This window comes from Ornithodoros turicata, chromosome 3 (genome assembly GCF_037126465.1).
Source record: "Ornithodoros turicata isolate Travis chromosome 3, ASM3712646v1, whole genome shotgun sequence".
Classification (NCBI taxonomy): Eukaryota; Metazoa; Arthropoda; class Arachnida; order Ixodida; family Argasidae; genus Ornithodoros; species Ornithodoros turicata.
The window spans coordinates 90,766,262-90,791,223 of record NC_088203.1 but is presented as its reverse complement, the minus strand read 5'-3'; the positions used below and the strand labels follow the sequence as shown (position 1 = coordinate 90,791,223).

Below are 24,962 nucleotides of genomic sequence, written 5' to 3'. Positions count from 1 at the left end.
GACAGAGACGAGCTAGCGATGGATAAATCAAACACAAAGATCCCCTGTTGCGCTTCCCATTCTGTCGTTTCTGGTATTTATAGGATATACATTACAAGAAACAGTCCTGAGAGAGAGAGAGAGAGAACAAGAGACCACCCATATCGTTGGAGAGCAGTCATATAGTCAACTTGATACAGGCAACAATGCTTGTTTCCGTTATGGGTAATGGAGGAAGGTAGTCGGCGTTTCCGTTTCCGCCGGTACAGTTTCGTGATGGAAGCAGCTCATTCTCCTCAACGACTCCTCTTTGCTGCCCCCCCCCCCCCCCCGATGTGACATGACACAGTCCAAACACACATTTTTTTTCTTTCTTTCTTGATTTGTTGTGTTCGCGTTCAACTTCCAGGACGATTTTTGGCACCCCATGTCTCAAGCCCTAAATATCACGTTCCGGTGGACAGATGGTTGATTTATCAATTCTTTAACAATTATTTAATCCTCATAAATCGCCTGAGCCGCGCTGAAACTGAAGAATGAACATACTTGTCGGGGGCCTTGATGTCGAACGACGGCTCTTGTTGCCACTCGTCATTTCTGCATGTGTGAACCACAACGCAAAACATCAGTATCTATAGAGTTCGGAAGCAATAAATCAAATGTACGTCGATGGGGGATTTCACTAGGATATACAACTGTGATCATGACCGACAATTCAATATGATATGAATCTCTTTCATGGCCGTGACGTCACTACCCCCCCCCCCCCTAGCTTTTAGTCATTGCTCCCCGAATAACAGAAGGGGCCGATGCAGACAGAGACAGTTCTCGACCGTCTCTATCTTGGTAGCACAACTCTGTGACATCCGCATGCGTGCGTGACTCCAAGACCGATACCTGTTGTGCAAATGGAACGGGTTTTTCTCGTTGTCTTAAAAACTGGCACTGTTGAGTGCATTTTTCTGTATGGCATCTCTACACAACTCGGAGTAGATTTAACGACCATTCCACCGATCTCCCTTTGAACAAACCACTTCTGAACATGAGCACATCCATAAGCGTTATCCAAACGGCGGTTTGGTATTGCCGTTTTCAGACTTCGCTTCCTTCCGCTGCACACGCAGCATTTGAATTCCGAGGTCGCCTTTTTAGGCTGGAATCTTCTTCATTGTGTACCACAGCATGCTCCTAATTGTCAGATTTTGTTGCTTTTGTTTACGTACGTTTACATACGTACGTGCGTCTGTGCTTGAAGTTAGCAACTCTCTTTCTTCATGTTTTTTCAACTCACCCCAACATCTCCGCTTTGGCATACCTCATAAACACCCCTTTATGTCCCTGTGGTTCAAAGAACAGCGCATAACGCTCTAGAACATTATGATGGCGGAATGAAAATTACAAGAAAAATATGTACCATTCATAGCGACGCAGTGTTCTTCGAATTCTTGACCGCCCCATTAACTTTCTCTTTGGGATTTTTCCCCTCCCCCCGTTTTTCTTTTCAACTTTGTGTTTCTTCCTCTTTCCTTTTCTTTCAGGTTTTGATTCGCTCTTCGTACTTACTTTTCAGGGCACTGCGTGTACCGAATGAGCCGGCAACGAATGCAAAGGAGACCAACGTCTCAATCTCCGTTCTTATCTAACCATATCTAACAAGATTTCGGCCCGAAATATTGCGGGATCGGGATGCCCGATATATTTCCCGAAATATATTGGGGGTATATGTTTATTAAGATAAAAAAAAGAAAGGAAAAGTTAGCCAGGCAAAGAGCCAGCTTGCTATTCCAAAAAAAAAAAGGAAAAAGGAAGAAAAACATACATAACGTTTGTCCCCTGTTCCGCTATCTCGCTTTTGCCCAAGATTCCCTAATTAAATCCCTAATTAAATTTCCTAACTAATTAGTAGCCATCTTGTAGTCACACACTTTCTTCCAGAAGGTGTCCGAGAGACCGCATAACTCAATTGCAAAAACGACATCTGTGCTGCTCTCATACGTTATTAATAAAAATTCTGTAAAGGTTAAAAACAATTACACCCTGTATATATGAAAATATATAGAGAGTATAGTTTAGGCCAAGCGCTGACAAGAATAGAAAGAACCACAAGTTCCGAAATAAACTGAGGTAACTGAGTGAGCAGAGAAGAGCAGTCAAAAGTGTTTTTCTTTTTCTTTTGTTCTTGCTGTCACCTTTGTAGGGAGGGGTACGGATTCTCTCAAGCTGCATTGTGTAGCTTTATCTTCCGTACTTCCTTTTTCTTCGGGGAAAAAATACAAAATAAAAATGAAATAAACTGCTCGCAGAATGGAAGGCAAGAATTTGTCTACGAAATAAATTTTGTACTATGTTCGGACAAAAACGTAGAACGTGAACATTTCGGATATTCTCGTATTGTTCGAAGAGAAATGTCGACAACAGATCGGTGAAATATATACACGAAGCACGGTTATTACCATTTTAGGGGGTTGGTTTGGAGGGGTTCCGTTGGACTCCGAGGTCTACCAGGTTTTGGGCGTATAGAACAAGCGAAGCGCGGGAAACCAGCCTTGAGAAGTTGAATACTACATGAGATAATTTTTTTTGGGGGGGGGGGGGGCGTTCGCGGGTATGCTGTTGATGGCGACGCTGCTACAAACGAGACCCATCCCAGCTACGAGGAGACCCATCCAGAATCAGTAGCAAACGCGGTATTCACCAGTACCTCCAGGAAATGCTTCGTTTTTTTTTAGAATGTAATACTATTAGCATGTTACTCAACATTACACTGAACACTGCATTTTTTTTATTTCGCGTTAGAGCCGCGAAACAACTGTGGCTATGATCGGCGTACAGACGCGTGGACAGACGGAGGGAGGACAGCAGAAACATTTGTCAAATCTTAGAATATTTATAAGATGACTCTAGTGAGAAATCTAAATGGAAACGCGCATTTTCGAATTAATATTGATGAGGCCTGGAGCAGCTTATTTCGCGGAAGGCTGAACGAAATCGATGGTTCATGTATCTTTATGCCTGTGACACTTGAAGGCTAAACGGAGACTGATGTCATCTAATCCCGTTTCTATAAGGACACTGTTGCGAAAACTTCCGTTACGCTCTGGTGTCCCGCATCACAGAGAGGATTTATCTTTCGCACGCGTTTCTGAATTTCGCCTACTGTGCCAAAACCCAACACCCATTTAGGAGCCAACAACCCATTTTATGCGTAATATACTACGCTACATTCCCGCGCTCCTTCCTTCTAAGCGGCATTACAGCGAAGCTCCTCGAGCAGAAGCCGGCTGAAAATGCACGGGAGCCATTAGGGATCATTTTGAAGGGAGGATTAGGAGGCGTCCCTGAGACGCTGCCGAGGAAATTATTTTGAGCAACGCGAGCGCTTAATCGCGAGCGCTGGTTGTCGCATTCTCACGGTGGATTATACTCGCCTCGAGAGTCGGGGAGAACAAAGGGAAAAGCAACCTGCTCGTATTTTTCGTTTTCGCGTTTCGACGAAAGCAAAAAAAAAACGAGAACCTTACAAGCGTTAGATCTTAATTAACGAAAAGTGCTGAAGGAAAGGGTGCCATGCGGGAGTCCAAAGTGTTTTTGTCATGGTTATGACGAGTTCATCTCGCAATGACTTTTTGCATGGTGTCGTCAACGTCGACTCGTGGAGAATACCCGGCAAAACCCACTCATGCTCAGTGCGGCGAATAAGAATGAGTGAGCAAAAGGGGAGGTGGGGGAGTGAGTGATACTTTTGTGTGTGCATGGGCGAGCAACTTTTGCTGCATGTTCACTATTCTCCTGATTGAGCACATAAAGTATTATAGTAACTCGAGGTATATACGCGGACAAAGGCTTCTGCATCAACCGTGAACTGGAAGGCAATTGTGGGGTGATGTCTGATGTTCAGCTGCGCCAGCGCTGGTGCAGACAGAAAATGTTCTACGTCACGTGCTCTCTCAAACTAGCGTTCATCAGCTGTGCATTCCGGGTATTGGGGATTGCTAAAAAAGAGGTGCCGTAGGAGGTATGTCTGTTGTAAGGAATAACGAATCAAAAAGGATGTTTATATACACGAGCGGGTTTGCTATTCCCTTAAAAAAACATTAAAGTAGCCTATGCGTAATCATAATTGTCACTGTTCTTTCACTGGTCGCTGTTGATGGAACCGTCATAGCTTGCTAAGAAATTCAGTTTGTCTTAGAAACCCGAGTACGGAACCCTGTGCTTTACAGCCTTCCAGTCTTGCAAATGGTTTCTACAACACACTCTAAATCGTTTCACACCTTTAAAGGTGTAAAATAGGTGTATTAACAAAGATCACACCCCTTTCACACCCTACAACTTTGTTTTGGAAGTTCCTGAGGATGTAACAATGGTGTACTACGCCCTCAGGTGAACTATGGTGATAAGTGTGTCGCCTGGGTGTAGAAAGGGAGCATGTTTATTTTCGTTCACATGAACAAAAGTAAATACATATATACAACAACAGGGAACTGGAAGTTACATTACAAAAGTGCATGGCCCGGATTTACAACACGTCTACCATCTGGTAATGCATGCAGATTTAGAATATCTGTTGAGATAGTCCTTAAATTTCTAAAACACCTTGCTCCTCATTGCAAGACAGAACAAATACATGATAGTGCTCATCATACTCAACAGTAGGTAATGTTTGTATGAGAACAATGGTATCAGAGTTAATAACGTGTATGCCTGCAATCTCAACGAACACGGGTAGGTCCTCCTCGGAAGATTCTTTGGCAACAACACAGCCAACAGCACATGTGTTATCATGATCAACTGCACTTTTCACATAGACTATAGATTCTGCGTGAATATCACGGTCATGAATGTAACTCTGAATTGTTTCTGGGGCATGTTGAAGTATTATCTCCTTGGAACCATCAGTAGATGTGGCATTTCTGATGAAGGGCTGCAACCACACATACATTTGATAAAATTTATGTCTTCTTGCTAATGAAAGGTTTATGTTCTTAAAATGTCGAGTTTTTCTAGCAACATCTTTAAAATGCTAGTGTTTCCCTTCGAAACGCGTACTACCATACAGATAGGAGAGGACCAAACATCCTGATGAGTCGCGGATAATGAACAACGTAATGCATTTTACAGGGGTTAGATATTTGTGGGTACAACACTGCAAAGCCTTTAAGAAAAGAATAAATGCAACGTTCTAAGTAATGAACATGCATGTGGGGGAGGTGCCTGCTCATGAGAAGGTCTACAATTTCACGAAAAGCTATATACAGCTGCCATGCTTCATTGCCATGCACAGCTGCCATGCTATACATGATTGTCTGTATGTCAGCTGTGCATGTTTACACACATAATTAATCACCTTGATGTGCATACATATACGGACCTCAATGTGATTATACGCAATATGCTGGTAATTGTGAATACACTGTTACCAGCATATTGCCACAAACCCAGCAGTATTATTCGGCGTTACACCCTTTACACCCCAATTGCCATGAGGGTGTTAAAATACAACTTAAAAGGTGTGCGCCATGAACATTTTTATTTACACCCTTTAAGGTGTAAAACGATTTAGAGTGCATCGTTAAATACCCTTCAGACCCTGCTCGCCCGAAGACTTCGTCGCTGCATTGGAGTTCCAAGAATGGCTGAAACACGGCAAGTCCTAGCTGAAGCTGGTGAACTATACCGGTGGAGGTCCTCCGTGAGCGGGAAACGGCTCGACACTTCCTCCGCACGTTCCCCGTCACCCACTCCTCAGGAAAATTCGATACCGCCCTGAAAGTGATTTCCATCGCCGCATCGTTGTTGTTGTTCGAGTAACGCTGCAGCATAGGTGGGGAAATTACTTTTATTTTGTAGTGCACTACCGTTACTCCATACTTTTCCATAAAGTAACGCGTTACGTTATCCGTTACTATTGCGGTAGTAGGTAACGCGCTACTAACGCTGTTACTTCTGACAGTAAGTAATGCCGTTATTTTTGCATTACTTCACCAGTTGTCCTTCTAATATGCACAATTTTTGGTTGAGTCACATAAGTGGATTCCGCAAATCAATACAAGCAATGTTGGGGACAAAGAAGGGGCACGCATGAACACAGCTTACATGTACGATTTATTGCAACGCAGAAGTAGTTGATGTTCAAAATTTTCATCTGTGAGCTTCGCCCGTTGGGCTGAGATAACGCCTAATTACCAGTGTGCTACTTGTCAAGGTTGATAGAGACGGTGACCTTTTATCTCACACAGTACAAATCCAAACAGCCAATCCCTTGGTACTTTGTTACTAGTTCAGAGGGTAGAGGCTATTTTTTGTTCGCATTTGCCCCATTCGTCCGAAAAATACCAGAGGGAGTAAAAAACAGAGGTGGTAAACACAGGTGACATCTCAACCAGGGTAGGTCAATAACCCTTCTTTTGCGTTCTTCGTGGGTGTCGATGTGACCTTCTTGTCATTGTTGAAGACGAATAGAAAAAATCGGGGATTTTCCCGTATCCTGTAGGTACGGTCCCTGCTCAATCTTTCAAGTTTCAGTCCACACGCAGTAACGCATAACGCCGTTACGCCTTAGTTATTAAAAATGTAATGACGTTACGTAACCCATTACTTTTCTCCCAAATGTAATGCGTTACCATATTTCACTACTCGAATGCATAGGTGAGGAAGTTACTTTTATTTTGTAGTGCACTACCGTTACTCACTACTTTTTCAAAAAGTAACGCATTACGTTATTCGTTACTGTTGCGGTAGTAGGGAACGCGTTACTAACGTCGTTACTTCTCATAAGTAATGCGCGTTACTTTTGCATTATTTCACCAGTTGTCCTTATAGTATGTACCATTTTTCGTTGAGTCACATAAGTGCATTCCGAAGATCAATACACGCAATATTGTGCCCAAACAAGGGTCACGCATGAACACGATTTACATGTATGATTTATTGCAACGCAGAGGTTTAGTTGACGTTCAACATGTTCATCTGTGTAGCTGAGAGGACGCCTAATGACAAGTGTGTGCTGCTTGGCAAGGTTGATAGAGACAGTGACCATTTATCTCACACAGTACAAATCCAAACAGCGAATCCCTTGGTACTTTGTTACTTCTTCAGAGGGTAGAGGTAATTTTTCTCTCGCGTTTACCCCATTTGTCCGAAAAATACCAGAGGGAGTGAAAAATAGAGGTGGTAAACAACGGTGATATCTCAACTAGGGTAGGTCAATAGTCTTTCTTTTGCGTTCTTCGCGGGTGCCGATGTGGCCTTCTTGTCATTGTTGAAGATGAATAGAAAAAATCGGCGTTTTTCCCGGATTCTACAGGCACGGTCATCGCACAAGCTTTCAAGTTTAGACGATGAAGCAATGTTCCTGAACACGCAGTAACGCATAACGTCGTTACGAGTTAGTAGGCAAAAATGTAATGACGTTACGTTACTCATTACTTTTCCCTCAAATGTAATGCGCTACCATATTTCTCACTCGAATGTAACGCTTTACCGGTAGCGCACTACTTTGTGAGCGCTACTTCCCACCTATGCTCGAATGTAACGCGTTACCGGTAACGCACAACTTTGTAACGCGTTACTCCCCACCTATGCTCGAATGTAACGCCCAGTCAACATCGAACGTTGGTGGAGTGTTGAATCTACGTTATTGAAGGTTGAACAACGTTGAGCGTAGAAAGCTAACGTTGAATTTGCGTTGTTTCAACTATGCGTTGCCAACCGTTGTTGGGCAACGTTGAAACAGTGTTAAATGAACGTAAGTGCTTCAACTGTAGAAACACTGACAACATACTAGTGTTTATTCTACATTCTTCCGTCAGCACACTTTCTACGTTGAACAATATGTTTAAATTACCACGGAGAAATCAAGCAGAATTTAACGCAAACATAAGGGGACATTCGCGTATATTTAAGCATGCATTTCAAGGCTCGTGGTTGCAGAAGTAAGGCGGCGAAAGAAATACATTCATGCTAGGTCATGATTTCCAGGAAAATCCACTATAGAGTATCGTTCTTTCTCCAAAATTTTATTTGTACATGCTGTTCTCAAAAACAAGTGGAAGGTACTGATACAATGCAATAGACACTCGTACAAACATTTATAGCCCGGCCTCTATTTGTAACAACAAGCTGGGTTGCCACATGTACAGCAAAGGAAGAAAGATTGTAGATTGATTATAATGCTCTGTGTGATACAAGTGTATGGTAAGCTGCTAAAAAAAGGTATATAGCTGCTAATTACACAACCTACAATGTTATACACGAGACAAGAGTATATAAGTATGTTTAAAATCTTACTGAAAGCAGAAACCCGGGCTTCATAAATATTGCAAGCGACCCTTTGGGAAAGCCTGAGCACACAGACGGACTCAATCTTTGAAGGCGTGCAAAGCTTAATTTGAAGTGAAAGACACACTTCTCTAATATTATACATCTCCCTATTGCACATCATGCATACGTCATCCATATGATGTACACACATGTACATCATACATCTTCCTATTGTAGATAATATTGTACATTTTCCTCTTATCCTGGATACCTGTACTTTTCTCAGCAACTTCCACCTCTAATGATACAACAACAGTGAAATATTCGGCACATGACAGTTTGTGGTGCTTGTTCTTTCATGTATGTTCCAGCTTCAGAACACCGATTTTAACAATGAACTCGTCATCCAATAAGTACAGTATGTTGCGAACAAATTCGATCCAATGCCAACACACTCACGCTCGCAGTACGTTTGTTCACTGATCACTGAGTCTCTATAGCTCTACATACTAATTAACTTCAAAAGACTCTCTGATACGACAAATACGACAAAACATGTTGGATTCCAGAGGTCTTATACTCGAAGTACTGCGATATAAACCTAACCCTTCTGCGAGACACACTACACTTTCATGCAGGTGTAGCCGATCTGGCAGTATATGCTCTTTTCGATGCTCATTAGAACATTTAGCAAAATGTGTTTAGTTAAAAATCCGTACTGTTATAAGAAGTACCATCATTATTGTGCAAAAGAGGGATTGCTAAGAAATTACTTCCGACAGGAAAGCGAACCATTTTACACTTCAATTCTTCAATACCCCAGCACAAATAGCTAGACTGCAACTCACTAACAAGGTATACGCCTAGCCTCGATGACGGCACCGGAACAGTGTAAAAATTTTCGAGACGACGGAATGATTGAACTATGACTGAAACTTTTCCTCTTGACCTCACTATGTTTTTGACAACCGCAATACTTCCATTAGTGAGCTGTACTGTAGAATCGGAGTCGGAACCAGCAATCAGACAGAATCCCCGAAATTGAATTCTCTTGTATTGTTCCGCATCAGATTCCCCACTTTGTACAGGTCCACTGTGATGTCTGTACTTTAAACTGAAAGGTGGCAAGTTAGGCTTGTTCATTAAGAGTGCATGTGCTTCGAACAATCTGTTGGACAGCTGGGACAGCGGCTTGTGAGGGGACCGAAGTAGCTGCTTCAGCTTTTGTAAGCAATTTTCAAACGGGAAGCAGGAGAAACTATCAAGCATGCCAAATTGGCGTACATCATCCGTTATATGTATTAGAGAGTGGAAGTTGAGAACATAGATTCCTTTGCCATAGACTTTGGTACCATGGGAAACAAAGCGATATAACAATGATTCAGCAAGGTCTAGCATTTCGGTGGTTGCATCTGGCCTATTCAGCAATGAAACTGCAATGTTCAAGGTGAGAAAATGTTCATATATGTTTTTTTCAACTATTTTTTTAAGCACTACAGGACCTGTATACAAAAGAAACTGCCTCCATTCCGTGGCCTTCCACATGCAGCACTCCACTAGTGCCCTCGGCTTTCTGTTAAATTCACGGGGAATATGTGTTTTCATGTTTAGAAGCCTTTCAGAGATCATGCGCCTCGCGCTGTGGGATAACTTTGTTTTCGTTACACTTGTTGCAAGCCAAAAGCTAGTAACGATTTTCTTAACAACACCGAGGTACACTAAATGCATGCTATCTAGTGGTACCTGAGAAACCAAGTCAATTCCCAGGTTCAAAAGTGGCGATTTTCCATTATGGTGTGCAGAATCTGTTTGAAGATTAAAGCTGTGTCTGGTTCGTTTAATAGCAGTTTGATCTCTGTAAATAACCTTCTTGCCTTCTGGATAATATTCCCCTTTAACTGCACATCTTTCACAGGCGCTGTAGCCTGTGTGACCCTTGATGCATTTCACAAAAGCGCGTGCAGGTGTGTCGCACACAAGTGAGTGAAAAGCTACCGTATACGACTTCCCACGGTACGTGAAACCCTCACTGGTAAGGGTCTTCATTTCCAAAACAAATCTGGCAAGGAATGTACCAACACACTCAGGCTTTGCAAGTCCACAATAGACTGCGGCTGGGAAGGGCCTCAGAGGAAGACATTCCCTTACAGCGATAAGTATGGGCCAAAGGCTTACGTTTCTGCTTCGATATAACGGCAGTCCATCAATGTTTACCTGGAGGCTAAGCAAGTTGGATCTGACAAGCCCGGCTTCTAATAGCTTTTGGATTCCACGCAAAATTCCGAAGTAGACGAACTCCCCACCGCACATCTGCTCCAAGGGTACAGATTTTGGTGTTGACAGCAGGGTTCGTCCATCAAGTGGCAGATCAGGGTGGTAGTTGTGAAGGATTTTTAACAAGCTTGACAGGTGTTGCAATGGAATTCCAACTTGGATAGCCCACACTGCAAGCTGCACAGAAAGTGTTGCCTGCATGGTCGCTGACTCAGCACCCCTATTCTCCGTGTTCCTATAAAACAAGCATAATTTTCTGTCAAAACATAACCATCTTCATGGAACTGTCTACTAATCCCGTTGCATGTGAATGAGCATGTTGCATCTCTCCCGTTAACTATACAGCTAATCTCAGCATAAATAAATGGTAGAATGTGGTACAACAAATACCGCGTGCACGTATAGCATGTGTATGAAAATGAGAATACAAGTTATACCAAAGAGACCTTATTTAATGGTAGCAAAAGGATAAAATAAAATAAAGAAAGAAAGCGAACTGAGGACACAGCTTGTTATGACGAAGTCCCATTCTTTTCCGGTATGATGAAGTACAATTGACGTCAGATAGTTAGAAAACCCATACATATAGAAACATCCTGTTTTCAACCTCCATGTATACTACATCTTATCTGTCCTCAAAGGTATGAAAAATGCTGCCATGAGGAACATAAAGCAAGTGATACTTACAACTCATCTGGGTATGTTGGAGAATCCACATCAGACCCACTCAATGCTGCGTCCAAGTCCCTGTAGGCATATTAACTGCATGTCAGATTCGAAACAAGGGCAATGACATGAAATAGAGAATAAACACTGGTAAAAGGTATAGGCAGCTTCTACTTACGATGCTTCTGACCACTCCGTTGGTGTGGGACTGCTATAACTGCAAGGCAATAATAATGTAAACCTTTAGAATAGGGTGGGGGTTACAAATGTAGTTGTGCAATATGTATTATTATTTAGCTGGAAAAGAAGCCATTCTATGTACATGACGCGGTTGTGAATACTGTTTTTGTGGAAAAAACGTGTCCTTACTCTCAGAGAAATATGCTATAGAACAAGAGATGGACATGAGAACTGCAACATAATCCATATGCAGGCAATGAAAATGGCTCACTCACATTTAAGTGTGTACTTACAGATCATTAGCAGAATCCTCCCATGGACGTGCAATAGCCTCATTGACACTGAAAATAAAATGTAGGAGAAGACTGACACATGCAACACAGCTGCTGTTAAACATGGTACAATATGGAACTGAATTTGTTGACCAGGTGCATGCACGTATCTGGTCAGGAGCAGACAGAGATTGCAGTAGAATGCACAGAAGTGACAAGTTTCTTGTCAACACGTATACTCACACATCCTCACCAGAAACCTCAGAAGAATGGTCGTTATCAGGCTCGACAACACTGAAGACAAAAAGAAAAACAGAATGCGCCTATTAGGAACCGACTTTACTGTTACTTATCATGAGCATATGATGCGCACTGCATTTTCGATTCGTGAGTACTCACCCACTTGCATAACATTCCTGCACAGACGGTGTCGCTAGTTGTGCTGCGAAGCGAACTTGAACGCTCCTGTAACAGTATAAGCTTCAGGTGAGACGCATGATAGGTCTTTTTTTTTCCTATTATGGCATGAACAGCGAGTCCTCGTCAATGTGACCGACTGCACCTCATTGTAACGAACATGTCGCTGTGTCCATATGTGTCATAATACCTTTTATAATTATTGGGCATATGAATTGTTTGGGTTATACCCCGTTACGCGCGGTAAATACCTGATAACCGCGGCATAACCTAAGTGAGCAACAGGTACAAATCGGATTTAATCCGATTATCCGACGCAAACCATTTTACCGCGTGGCTGTGGTTGGATTGATGCCTTAACGACTGCTTCACTTCAGGCTTAGAAGCATGAGGTGAAGCCCACTTGCAATTTGCCGGCACCAACATTTTAAGCGCCTAAATGGAGGAGACATATCCTAAAATTCATAACTTATCAGCTTACTACGCAGGCTTAACACGCAATACGATGTTGCATGCAATTGAAATTAAAGGACTGGTAAAATTTGGAAAGGTTAGTTTCGAAACGGATTTCGGAAGACGAGGCTAGCTGTCACATCCGTACAAACCTAACCTAACCTATCACTAAACTACCCCAACATATCATAAACTGGTTGGTATAGTTTTAGGTTAGTTTAGTGCGGCTGTGGCAGCTAGCCTTGCCTTCGGAAATAGTTTAGATAATGAGGTGAAGCCAACTTTCGAATGGTGACGCCTGCTAAAGGAATGCCTCGGTATTATATACTGGATACGGCTTTCACGGTCATGGACCAATATCCGTAGAAAAGACTCCGCTGATCTGTCAAGTTCTCCAACAAGCATTTCTGAAGCAAGCGCAGAAGCGTATACTGTGACAACCGAATTTGAGTGGGAGCGCTGGGACAAACGCATTTTTACCCGATTACGCCCCGGATTTTCACAGAAGTATCACCGGACTTGTCCCCCACGAATTTTCTACAACAAATAAATAAAAGCCAAAATACTCAGGTCTTTATAACAGGAGACACCACATTGCTATGACAAACTTTATTTACAGAGACATACTACCCAAAACTGATTTGCTCATTACGTACAATGCACTTCAGTAAGCCTATGAGAGATTTTCAGTTCACTTTTCACAAAAAGCGCGCGATATGTATTTATAAAATCGCTGCGGGCACGTTCGTCTCGAGTTCTTCTCTGGAATGACACTATTTTTAACACACAAGAACGCTCTGGTGACTGCATATGATTTGTTGATGTGTTAAACTTTGATCACGTGACGGCGGGGCTCTGACTGCGCGACATTCAAATATCAGATTAACAAAATTGTCTTGTAGGAGTACAAAGAAAGGGGGTCATAGAAGACCTGTCAGTTTCAAGAACGGGTGTATACTCACCGGCCTCCCAATACGTCGTCTTCATCAGATGTGGCGGTGCCGTACACTTCCCGAATGTGACCATCAACACGTTTCTTCCGTTTTCGTTGGAGCTGGCGAGATGAGGTTCCCTTTTCCTGAGCGTCGCACATGCTGTCTCAGCAAGTACGTTCCAAGAACGTATGTCAATAAGAACGGCCGAACGTTTTCCGCCGATAGGAAAGCTCACACGTACAATGATTCTGTGACGACGGGTAAGACGTTTTTGACGCCGCTCATGGGACATCATCGTGATGCCACGTGACAGCGTGAAGTGCGATAAAGTCCTCCCCACTACCCAAACACTCTGGGCGCCCCGGCTGTGATCGTTTGTTGTTCTGTTGTCACTCTCACTCAGGGGGCGGGAGTGCCGTAGGGTGTTCGAACCCCTGCCGAAGTCGTGCCTCCAAGTGCATTCGGGAAAGAAAAACTAGAAAAACAATCTCTCTTCCATGTAAGGTTCGGCAGCCCCTCCAAATTATTTTTCTCGACCGGATACCGCATTCATAGTTATAGTATTGCCGGCTTTTTGGCTATCGCCTGCAACCGAGACATGCTGTGTGCCAGTTTGTGAAGTATGCCACGCGGCTGTTTTTTTCCCCCCTTTATATATGCTATCTATCTGGTGTTCAACTTTTTGTAGTCTATATATCTCAGACAACAACTAGCCAGACCTGGGAACAGAAAAAGTGTCCGCTGCGCAAAAATACCGCGCTATTTTCTATTCACACAATTTAACATGAAACTTGAAAGCATTGCCCTCGTTCCTTCCCATTTTTCATAGTTACTCATTCAGCAAGCCTTCCTACAATGTATGGAAGCTTACATGCCTCGCCCTCCGATGCTCGTATTGTTTACCAAACGTATGACACATCTGGTCAGCTAAAGAGGTACACTATGTTTTGCTGTTTTTATTACTTTTCAGCTTTCCTATTTCGACGCATCATATGCGTAACATAATACGCGATTACACATTGCATTGACATATATAATTATCACCTCATGCACACGCAAATAACAAGCGCCGATTAGTAACTTTAATGTTCATGTATTCGAATGCTCTGCTCAGGGTCATGAGGTGATTATTTTCTAGTGTTTAGGCTACACCTTCAATAAGCACCAAAAAGCGCAAGTGTGTCGGCACATTCTAACTTCCCGCCGTACAAAATGATTCAATGTCTCATTTTAGCGTGATCAAAATCAAGATCCGCTTTTTTATGACGAATGATACCGTATGGTATCTCCAATTGTGAGTTATTGCGTGCCAATAGTCAGTACCTGCATTAAATTGACCCACAGGTTTTGCGTGCCACTAATGCACTCGTTTTAGTTTTGATGTCTATTGCATTTAAAGCAGCACTGCGGTCACTGATCAGTGGAATGGACGTGTCAATTCCCCTTCATGTAATCTAGGTGAATTCTATTTCAAGCAGTTAACTGTATCTCACATTTGTATCAGGGGAGGGGGGAGTATACTTTTCTTTATTTATATCAGAATCGAAGTATCAATAATTTTGTGTATTTCGAGTGACCAAGATTCGGTTTTATTGACCTCGTAAGCAGTACTGGTACTTTTGAAGCGGCCAGCACACTCGCGCCATACGTACTGCAGGCATGTGTGCGGATCCAAAAACGTATCGTGGTGGAGACGCTCCCAAAAGAGAATCCCGCCGCAGGGTCCCGCGTCTTGGCGGCAACAGGTTGGGGATCAGCAGTGGGCGACCCGGCCGATGAAAGAATAACCCACTCAGAAAGCCTTCCGGCAAGGACGACGGATATAGATGTGGAGATGTATGGATTTGCGGACTTAACGCGAAAGAAAGTTGAACGAGTGACTCATTAACCAACTCTAAGAAGACACACAGCATTTATCAACAAGTCAATGTGGCCATACGTGGGAAACCACACATCGGATGGTCGCAATGTTGGTGGATTTTGAAGAGAATGCGGGAAATATCGTGTCTTGGAGGAGAACTTCTCTGTTTTCAATACAGAGTGAACATGTTTGTGTAGCCAGCTAAATGTTTCACCAGTGCGGAGTGGGCTGAAGAATTCGATTTGTTTAATTCACGTTCTCACAGTCGTAGAATAATCCGCCCACCAATTTGTCCAAAGTCGGTGGCACCAAACAGACAAGAGAATTAAGTAAAAAAGGAAGAAAGAAAACAACAAACAAACGAACAAATAACAACTCCAACGTGAACCTTGTCAGCAAACAACGCGATCGGTGATATCGGTGACAATATTTACGAATGAGCACCACTATTTCTTCTTAGTCGTATATTTTACACGCACAGCTTGATACCATGTTGTCGGAGTTTATTTTAGATTTTGCCCTATCTTGAACGGCTATTATTTCATTGTCTCTGTTTCATTCTTTTTTATTATTATTATTATTTCTGTGCGACACGCCGTGATAACACAAGTGTTTCAGCTGCTTCATAACAGCGGGAACGACGCGCGCAGCATAAGCATTTGTTGCCGGTCAAAAAATGATTTCTCACTTCGCTCCGCAGCTGATGGCTCAGGCTCCGTATTTACGGGATTTGCGGAATATGCCGAAAAACACCCACCGAATGAAATGCTAAATCAGGTGCTACGTGTCGAAAATGCCGGTTCCCAAACGGACTCCTGTTTTCCTACGGAGTGCCAATTTGCTTTTATCCATAGCTTGCTTCTCACGTGGATTGTACTGCGCTGTATCCACTAACCTCTACGTCAGGGTAAAATCTTCACCTGAAACACTTCAATCGGTGTGTGATATAGAAAGATTAAGTAAGCGTGAACGCTCAAACAACGGAGAAGAACTCGATTGCGTTGTGATTCGCCTCCGTGAGCTTCGACTCTTCCACAAGTGGTCCACCTTATGCGTATCATTGGCACCAGCGGCCTTGGCCGAGTGGGCTAAGGCGCTCGCACGTTCCACAGACTGGGAGGTAGTGAGATCGAATCCTACGGTCGGCTGTGCTGCATGGGGTTTTTCCTGGGTCTTCCCCATCTGATTAAAGGCGTTCGTCGGCACAGTTCCATGTGAAGTCTGCACAGGACGCAAATTTCCCCCTCCCACCTTAGTGAGGCCGACTACGGCAAGCGGTATTGCAACACCTCCCCGTGTCATTGGGGAAATATGAGAGAGAAACGTACACTGCCTTGCCGTACACCTGCCGTACACTGCCAATTGATAAACCACAACCCTAAACAAGGCAGATTCTGCTGCAGCGCCTGTGAAAATGTACATTGGAAATCGTGGCAGTCCCAGCGCCAAGCATAACTTAGTGTATAACATAGCGCGCGTTCTACAAGATCTATACTGTCAACCAAAAGAAGGAGCAGCTACTCATGTTTGTAGCGTTAAACGAAGTGCGCGAATGTGCTGTAAATTGTAGTTTGTAATAAACAGTCCTTTCTTTCAAAATTAACTTAGTGTGAGTAGCTGCCGACTTTCGGCGTCTCTCAAATAATGAAAAGATTTCACACACATACACACACACACACACACACAAAACAAAAACAAAAAGATTAGTGCGGAAAACTGCAGAATGTGTGCAAAAGTGCCAGACGACCTGAACAGAATTGCTTCGGTTTTTCACCAGCAGCATGGCCATGTGTTGTAAATATCATAGCCCATATTAAAATGCCTGAAAAGAAAAGAACGAAAAAGAAGATTGGGGGGGGGGGGGGGGGAGAGGTAGTGGCATTGACTACTGGGCTAAGCGCTTGTTACTCGCGCCAGGGACGATGGGTGAGACGGGTTTGGATCTTACATCCAGCAGTTCTGAGTGCCTGGTTTTCCCCAGACGATAAGAAGCGTGCCGGCACAATTCCCTACGAAATCTGCTCGCGTCACACGTCCAACTCAGAGCAACGTGCCGCGTGGCACATCGTGAGGCAGGGCGCTCGTAAGGAACGTACGATATACCAGCATCACGATTCAATTTGTACTGTTCCAGTCCGCTGGATTTGCGTTCATAGTTCTTCATTCCTCCACAATAGAAAGGTAGCATCCTACTCCTGTAGAATAAAGAACGTCCCTATCACGTGATCAGGTATAATTGCTGTTGCTGTTCTTCCTTCCCTTTGGTTTCTTGCACATAATCGCAACGAAGTATCTAATATAAAGCTTTTGTGCTGGCTCGACATACGTCTCTTCTCTCGTTTTTTTTTTCAACATATTTTCGCTTTTTTTCGCTGAAGTTGGTCGGAGAAGTGATTCCCGGGAACTTGAATTTCGCGACTGCCGACAATTGCCTGTAGATCCACCATATATAAACGAACATATACTGGAGAACTTGCAGGGGGAAACGCCAGAACATATTTCCACGCGAAAAAAAAAAAAAAACTTCTACATTATTCATTCGAAATTTCTGGTTCCGTATGTTGATCGCTTTCACAGATCATTTTCCAGCTCATCGTGGCATCGAAGAGTGTTGCTACGGGTGGGGGGGGGGGGGGGGGGGGGGAATATATATTTATTGAAAGGAAAGGTCTGCCAGACCAAGGGCTGCTACGGGTGTTCTTAAGAGTGTTCTCTCGTTTTGCTCACGGGCTTGACAGCTCGAGCTTCCGCCTGTCATTTGTTTTTCGTCATTGAAACATATCAGGTGAGTGGCAGCTATTTCCCGTGCTACCATCCATTTTCGTTCCTTTTGTTGTTCACTCCCGTTTGGAGATATAAGAACACCTGCTTGACCAATCTCATGCGATTAGTGCTACCGGAGCATAACTGATGGGTCAATTGAAAGTGAAACAGGACTTTGTGCGAGAAAGGTCTGCCATGAACGAACAGTGATGGCAGCTTTAGTACAAACTTTTCTTTCTTACAAAGTATCCATTCCTGAACACGATCCAGTTTCGACATATATTTTACAATTCTTTCAATGGTTTGTTCACCGTATTTCCCCATGAAATCATGGTTTCCAATTGCGTCATTATGCGAAGGGTGGGACCTGCCATGTGCTGACCTTTCACACTCTCCGAGGGCCACAACGAATATATGCACTTTTCAAAACACATACGAAATGCTTCAGTTTTCACTACTTGCGTGTAGGCATACACAACAATCACGCAGGTGGGTGAAACACACGAGGCAGGATAACACAAAGAAATAACTGAAAATTCTACAGTGCATTCTACGTTCCTATAACTGGCTCCGCTCGAATGTCACTTCGCCTTCGGATGCTTCGAAACTTAGCCTTCGAATGTCCCTGAAGTGTTCGTACAATGAAAGAACGAAGTCACCGACATGGCTAGATTTCCTTCTTTCGTTATTCGTAAGCACTTGGGGCTTTGTGTGTTCTGCTTTCATCTGTGTTTCTGCCTCATAACATCAATTCCCATCGCCCGTTCGTACAATTCACCGCCCCTCTCATCCCATATGCTACTTGCCGCTTTACTGACCCTTGATGTTGCCGCTGGGCGGTCGGAACGACCGTGTAGGGTCGGCTGCCAAGCTGCCGCCAAAAACTTCAAGGACACAAGGATACGTGACAGGAGCTTTCGGGAACGACGGGATCAGAACATCGTCAACGTTCAACGTGCCGTGTTCACAGTTCTGTGCTCAGATTTGCCATAGTGTTTCGGAGGACCAAATATCACGTAAGTTACTTGTTACAGATCATGTTGTTCTCGCTTACAACAAGGAGAGGGTTTGCTTTATTTGGCCACTTAGATTTGTATAGAAGGAGGGAAGGTAGTGTGGATTATGCTCCCTAGTGTGGATGATCTGAACAAGGCCTGAGCTTGGCCACACAAATGTGACCTGCACAAAGTTTGTATTTCCATCCCTTGTTCACATCTGCCCCCTCTTTCCTCATGCGTTCCTTTGCGGCTTTTTCACGGAGGGTTTATTTTTTACCTTCTCAACTGCGCACGGCCCCGTGTACTTAAAAAGAATCGTGTTGATAGAATATCTGTAAAGTAATATTGTAAGAGTAAACAACTGAAGCAGAGGAGCTGCCTCAATACACCCACGGACTGCAATGGCTGCCCGCGTTCTGCTCTCACCAAAAAGAAGAGGATATCTGTAGGATTAGAAATCCACGTTTTGTTTTATCTTTTCTGTGAAGAATCTGGGGTAGTCAAGTGCCATGCACTGTAGAAGTGTGAATTTCGCGGTGTAAATAATTAGCGAATCCGCCTGGTGAATTATTTGGGAAGTATTCTGCGGGACCTGAATTCCGCGGCATGTGTATGATGAGATATTATACAATGGGGTCGACTGTGGTTAGAATGCTTTAAGCCTGATGCTGTACCGTAGCATCTGAGACGTTTTCGTGGAACTGGACTCCTCGTTTACGAAATAAAAGCATAGTCAATAAGATACCCCAAGGTGTAAATGTCACTAAGCTACAGTAAATAGGTGCTAATTATACTTCGATTTGATTTGGTTTGATTAACATAAAAGCAGACGCGCTAGAAAAACGAGTGCCGCAGTACCCGCGTACAGCTCTTCCCTTAAATTTTGTGAAATCAGTATATTTCAAATACCACGTGCCTTCCTCTCGTCGGCATATTAATGTAAAAATAATTTGTGCGATTTCAAATTTGCAAAAACATTAGACCGCGATATTCGCGAAATTACCACTTAGACAAGTGTCTGAGTGGTAACTTCGCGGAATCTTTTACGTCTGAGATACAATAATTAAATAATTAAAGCAGGACTAGCTGCTACGTAGTTTCCACCTCACTCCCGTAACCCAAGTTCACAATATAATTGTTGTGGCGACTGTCTGTATTAGGGTGTACTGGAGCACTTTCTCTCGCCGCATGTGTAATAGTACAACTGTCCTAAGACGAGAAACCACAGAGCACGCGATGATTTCACGTGAGGTCAGGTAGGTTATTCCCCCCCCCCCCCCAGGTCGGCTCCTTCAATTTTCGTTTTCTTAGAAAGGAAGCGCAGAGTTTGGAAGTCATAGAAAATGTTTGTGCTTTTCCTGTAGTTTCTCTAATTTTATACTTCGAATCATTGAAACCATAATACCTAAGCGACTCAAATTGATTGCACGTAGCGTCTGTTTTTATGTAGAATTACGGAGAATTACGTGCAGACATTTTGGGGTTGCAGTCCCCATAAGCTGGCCTAACGTGATAATTTTGCAATGAAATTTGCATAACCATGTTCGTCTCGAAGCGCTCTTTCTTCTGGTAGAGAAATATTCGATCTTGCAGACGGCATGAAGCGCATTGACGGTTGTCTGTAGCCCCGTGGGCGTTTTCATTTCAAGGCTACATTTTGTGCTTTCGTTAAATTGCTCAGCAGGTGAATGATTAGCATCTTGTATTGAACGTCTTTTGTTTTCTCCTCTTTACTCCCCTTTATTTTTTGCAGGGAAATGGATGACTTTGCTGTTGTGCACTTTCGCACTGAAAATTCCATCGAAGTGACTCCTCTCTCATGGGTTGCCGACGACAGGTTGTCGGTCTTTTGGCCTCCGTACAGTAAGATGAGGATTAAGCGTGCTATTGAGAGTTCTGAGATTCCAGAGAAGACGACATGGAGGGAGATAACGAGCGTAAAAATCGTTTTTGTTGGAGGTAAAGTACCTGCTGAGTGCGGTGGGAACTTGGTGAATCACTTAATTAAAATTTTTATACAGACTATGAAAGCGCAATGCGGGAGGCTGAACATGCAGAGTACCAGACTGATTTATCCGCTCGGACGGATGACGAATCTTCTCAAGGTGATACAAATGAATTCCTTCTCAACCAAGTCACCAGCAGTCCCTTTTCTACACTATCCGTCCTCGAGAGATAGTAACTAGGCCGTGCTATGGAAAATCAGATTCTGATTGGGATTCATGATATACAGGGTGTTTATTTTTAGCCTTTAGAGAATTTTTACAAACAAGCTATGACAGCAGGACAGATGTCGTTTTTGTAATTGAGTTATACGGCAAGGCGGACATCCTCTCGACGAAAGCATGCAACTACAATAAGACTAATTAACTAAAATAAATTGATAAACTTTTTTCCATTAGGGGATTTTGGGCAAAAGCGAGATAGCAGAATCACAGACTGTCCTCGTTGAAAGCCATTCCACGTCTAACAAACCCTGGAACACGCATGTGCGTTAAAATATCCATCCCCGAATTTTGATGGGCAAATGAGCCGAAACCGGAACTACGGCGACCGCGAACGCGGAGAGCACAGCGCTCGCTCACGCCAGAGGGCCACGCGATTTGGAGCGGTGGAGATGATTGGAGTAGGTGCCGGTCAGCTGGCCAGATCATATACGGCTCTGGGCCAGATAAGCCTCCGTCGGCGTGGATGATGCGCTCTTGAAGCGCGCTTTTTCAGTTTCGGCTCATTTGCATACCAAAATTCACCGATGGATATAATCACAGCACGCGCTCTTTTCTGGATTTATAAAAGATAGAATGGCTTTCAACGAGGATTGTCACCCATTCTGCTATCTCACTTTTCCCCAGAATTACCTAATGCTAATTAATGAATCTTAGGTAATTAGTCATCCTGTAGTTACACACTTTTTTCCAGAAGGTGTCCGCCTGGCCGCGCATAACTCAATTGTAAAAACGACATCTGTGCAGCTCACACCTTTTTAATAAAAATTCTGTACATGATCAAAATAAACACCCTGTATACTCTTAAAGGAATGCTGCTAAGAAGTCCATGACATGTATGAGATATGGATAGACGGTGAGAAGGCCGCAGGAAGGATGTAGTTACAGAGGGTTACTGTGGCATTTTGGGTAGACTTCAAGGGGAACTGTGTCGACTTACACCTGCATAGAGCGAAGGAGGCCAGGCAAAAAAAACAAAAAAAAATATGCCGGACAGAACAACGAATGGAAAGATTCCTACTCATGAAATCCCTGTCAATAGCCAGGTCCTTTGGCAACCACCTGAGAGTGAACAGTTTTGTCTTTGTCGTACAGTTGCGAACACATAGCTTATAATGCTGCTGTTTGTCGTTGTATAGCATCTGCGGACGAGCACTTCGTCCCATCGCCCAAGGTAGCACGGAGCTCGACACAAATACAGAAACCGAGGAAGGCATACAATGCTGCTCTCACCTTCCACTCTCAACCTGCATTGAGTAAGGACAATTATCCTTATTAAGGTTATTGCCCTGCATGAATAGGGTGAAAGCATATGTTTACATAAACTGTCATACAGGTAGGAGAAATGGCGTTCCCCATCACCAACGCAAAATGACGCCAGGGGGGAAGGGTAAGAAGAGAAGCGAATAACTTTGTTTGCATTTTGGGTTCTCACTTTTACATAGTGATTCTCTAATCCACTTTATTTCCTCATATTGCAGACACCACAGTACGTCGTTCAAGTCCAGTACGAAGTCCGAGTACGTCGTATGTCCTGGACGGTATGACTATTGCCTGATTCTGTGGTGGCAAAACACAGGGGATGTGGAATTATTGCCCGTACCCCGACATTAATTTCTGGAAGGGCACCGTTTTAGCTCGAGAAATGGACACCTGTATCCCTTAAAGCGATCCTCTGGTGGTGCTTTTGATGAAAGTCTGAAAGTATTTTCCATCCTATGAAATTCAAAATTATTGTGGAATCTATGACAAAAACCGGAAGTGGGCACTCCCCACTCCCTCGTTCCACTGTCCTTGCCTGTATCTGATAGAACATCATAAACTACACAGCGTGAAAAACGTGATATTGATTACAGTGTGGCTCCTACAACTTCGATAACGGTTCTTAGATGTCTCATAGCTTGATTCACTTCCAGGCTCTGACAACCCGGATGATGTGCAGCCACATCCAGGACAATTTTGCAGCTCCCCCTTTCAAAGTGAGTCTTATTTTATGCTATATCGCACATACCAATGTTGTGTGGAAAATTCACATAATATAAAGGCAGATACACAATTGCTGAAACTGATTTTGGGCTTTGTTTGACACAGCCCCCAAGACGAGTACAGAAAGTGGAGAGGGTGCGAGGATCAACCACCGTAAGTATTGTGTTGCTAATGGTGTGATAAATTAGTTTTTCAAGTCTTAAGAACAGGGCTGCGATGTATCGTTAACTCACGGGGTTTGAAAGCATTGTATTTGGGCTTGAGGGTTGCTCTGCTCGTAGTAACACATTCTATGATTCCCTGCAACGACATGAAAGTCATAAACAACTATTAAGGTAATTTTCAAATTACACAAAAGTGTGTACCCGGGGCTGTGGTTGGTAGGTGTTTGACAGGATCGTATGGTAGCCCCTGAAACCACCGAAGAGAGAGGGAGAACATACACACTTTTGCTGCACTCTTGACTGGAATGGCTTCACCTACACGGAAAACAACTATTTAAATGTCCCACGTAACTGCGTGAAACTGCACCAGTCCATAGCATTGCTGATTCATCCTGATGAAGTATAGACTTCTTGAATTAGAACGCTGAATATGAGTGTTGGCTTTACCTGCAATCATATTGTGCTTGAATGTACAGCAGAACATCCACAATTACGGCAATGGATGGCCAGATATCCTGCCCTGGTGTTTATGGAAGTCACACGCTTGTGAAAGCTTGTATTAACACACCACCCTGTATCATTCAACAGCTAACAGAAATGCAGTACACACATACATATGTTGATTGCAGCATCAGGGTTGTGTACTGCTTTACTGTTAGCTGTGGAATGATTACGTTTGACTAAACTGGGTGGTGTGCTAGTATAAGCTTTCGTGATCACGCGACTTCTCCGGCAGTACATTTGACCACTGCCACAATTGTGGATGTTCTCCTACATCCAAGGATACCTACAGTTACAGGAAAAGCTAACACCAAGATTCAAACAGAAATGCAAGAAGTCTATGTCATCAGGATGAATAAGCAATGCTGCTTAAATGAGCCTTCAATTAGATTGCTACTGTCGACGATAGAAGTGCTGGCATTACGTTCCACTGCTTTAACTTGTGTGGCGTCCAATCGGATGACCGAACATTTAGAGTTTTTTCGTGTGTAATATTTTAAACGCAAGAGCAGCAAAAGCGTATGCATCGTTAGTCCCAGTTACATATTTCACAGCCTTTAAGTCGGTGTTTTGTATTCATACAGCAGTGGTCATTGAGGCTTCCTTTCTCAGGAAATAATTGATCCTTAGATTTTGCAAAACACCTTTCTGTACGTTGTTTTTCAAACGGCATATTTCCTCAATTTTGACACCGTTGAGAACAGGACTCTCTCAGTTGGAAACATCTATCCCATTTATCTCCTGGTCTACTGTACTTGTAGGACAGTGTTCTGTGTGGTGTGTTATATGCTTCACTTGGGAGTGATATTGTTAGTTCAAAGAGGCCTGGTACAGAGCATTTATGAGATGTTTTATATGACGTTTTCATATATCTCTCATTTCAGGCATGTTCAGAAAGATCATGCATCAACTCGAGGGCATTGTGGACGATATGAAAGTTGTTAAGAAAGACATAAATCAAATCAAGGGAATTGTGCAGCAACTGCAGAAGCAGCAGGAGGAGCTAAACACAGTTCCACCACCTCC

General features: G+C 43.3%; 1 protein-coding gene and 1 long non-coding RNA gene across 2 annotated transcripts; both read left to right on the top strand.

The window, feature by feature from the left end:
* The first annotated feature begins 19,028 nt into the window (after positions 1-19,028).
* On the top strand, positions 19,029-22,843 carry LOC135389739 (uncharacterized). Its single transcript, XM_064619770.1, has 6 exons — positions 19,029-19,078; positions 20,814-21,019; positions 21,082-21,165; positions 22,425-22,541; positions 22,622-22,675; positions 22,767-22,843. The coding sequence occupies exons 2-6, from the start codon at positions 20,818-20,820 to the stop codon at positions 22,841-22,843; spliced, it is 534 nt and encodes a 177-aa protein (XP_064475840.1). The 5' UTR covers positions 19,029-19,078; positions 20,814-20,817.
* Positions 22,844-23,242: 399 nt separating this feature from the next.
* On the top strand, positions 23,243-24,908 carry LOC135387461 (uncharacterized). Its single transcript, XR_010421130.1, has 3 exons — positions 23,243-23,264; positions 23,377-23,424; positions 24,821-24,908. It is a non-coding gene; the product is annotated as an uncharacterized LOC135387461 (long non-coding RNA).
* The last annotated feature ends 54 nt before the right edge of the window (positions 24,909-24,962 follow it).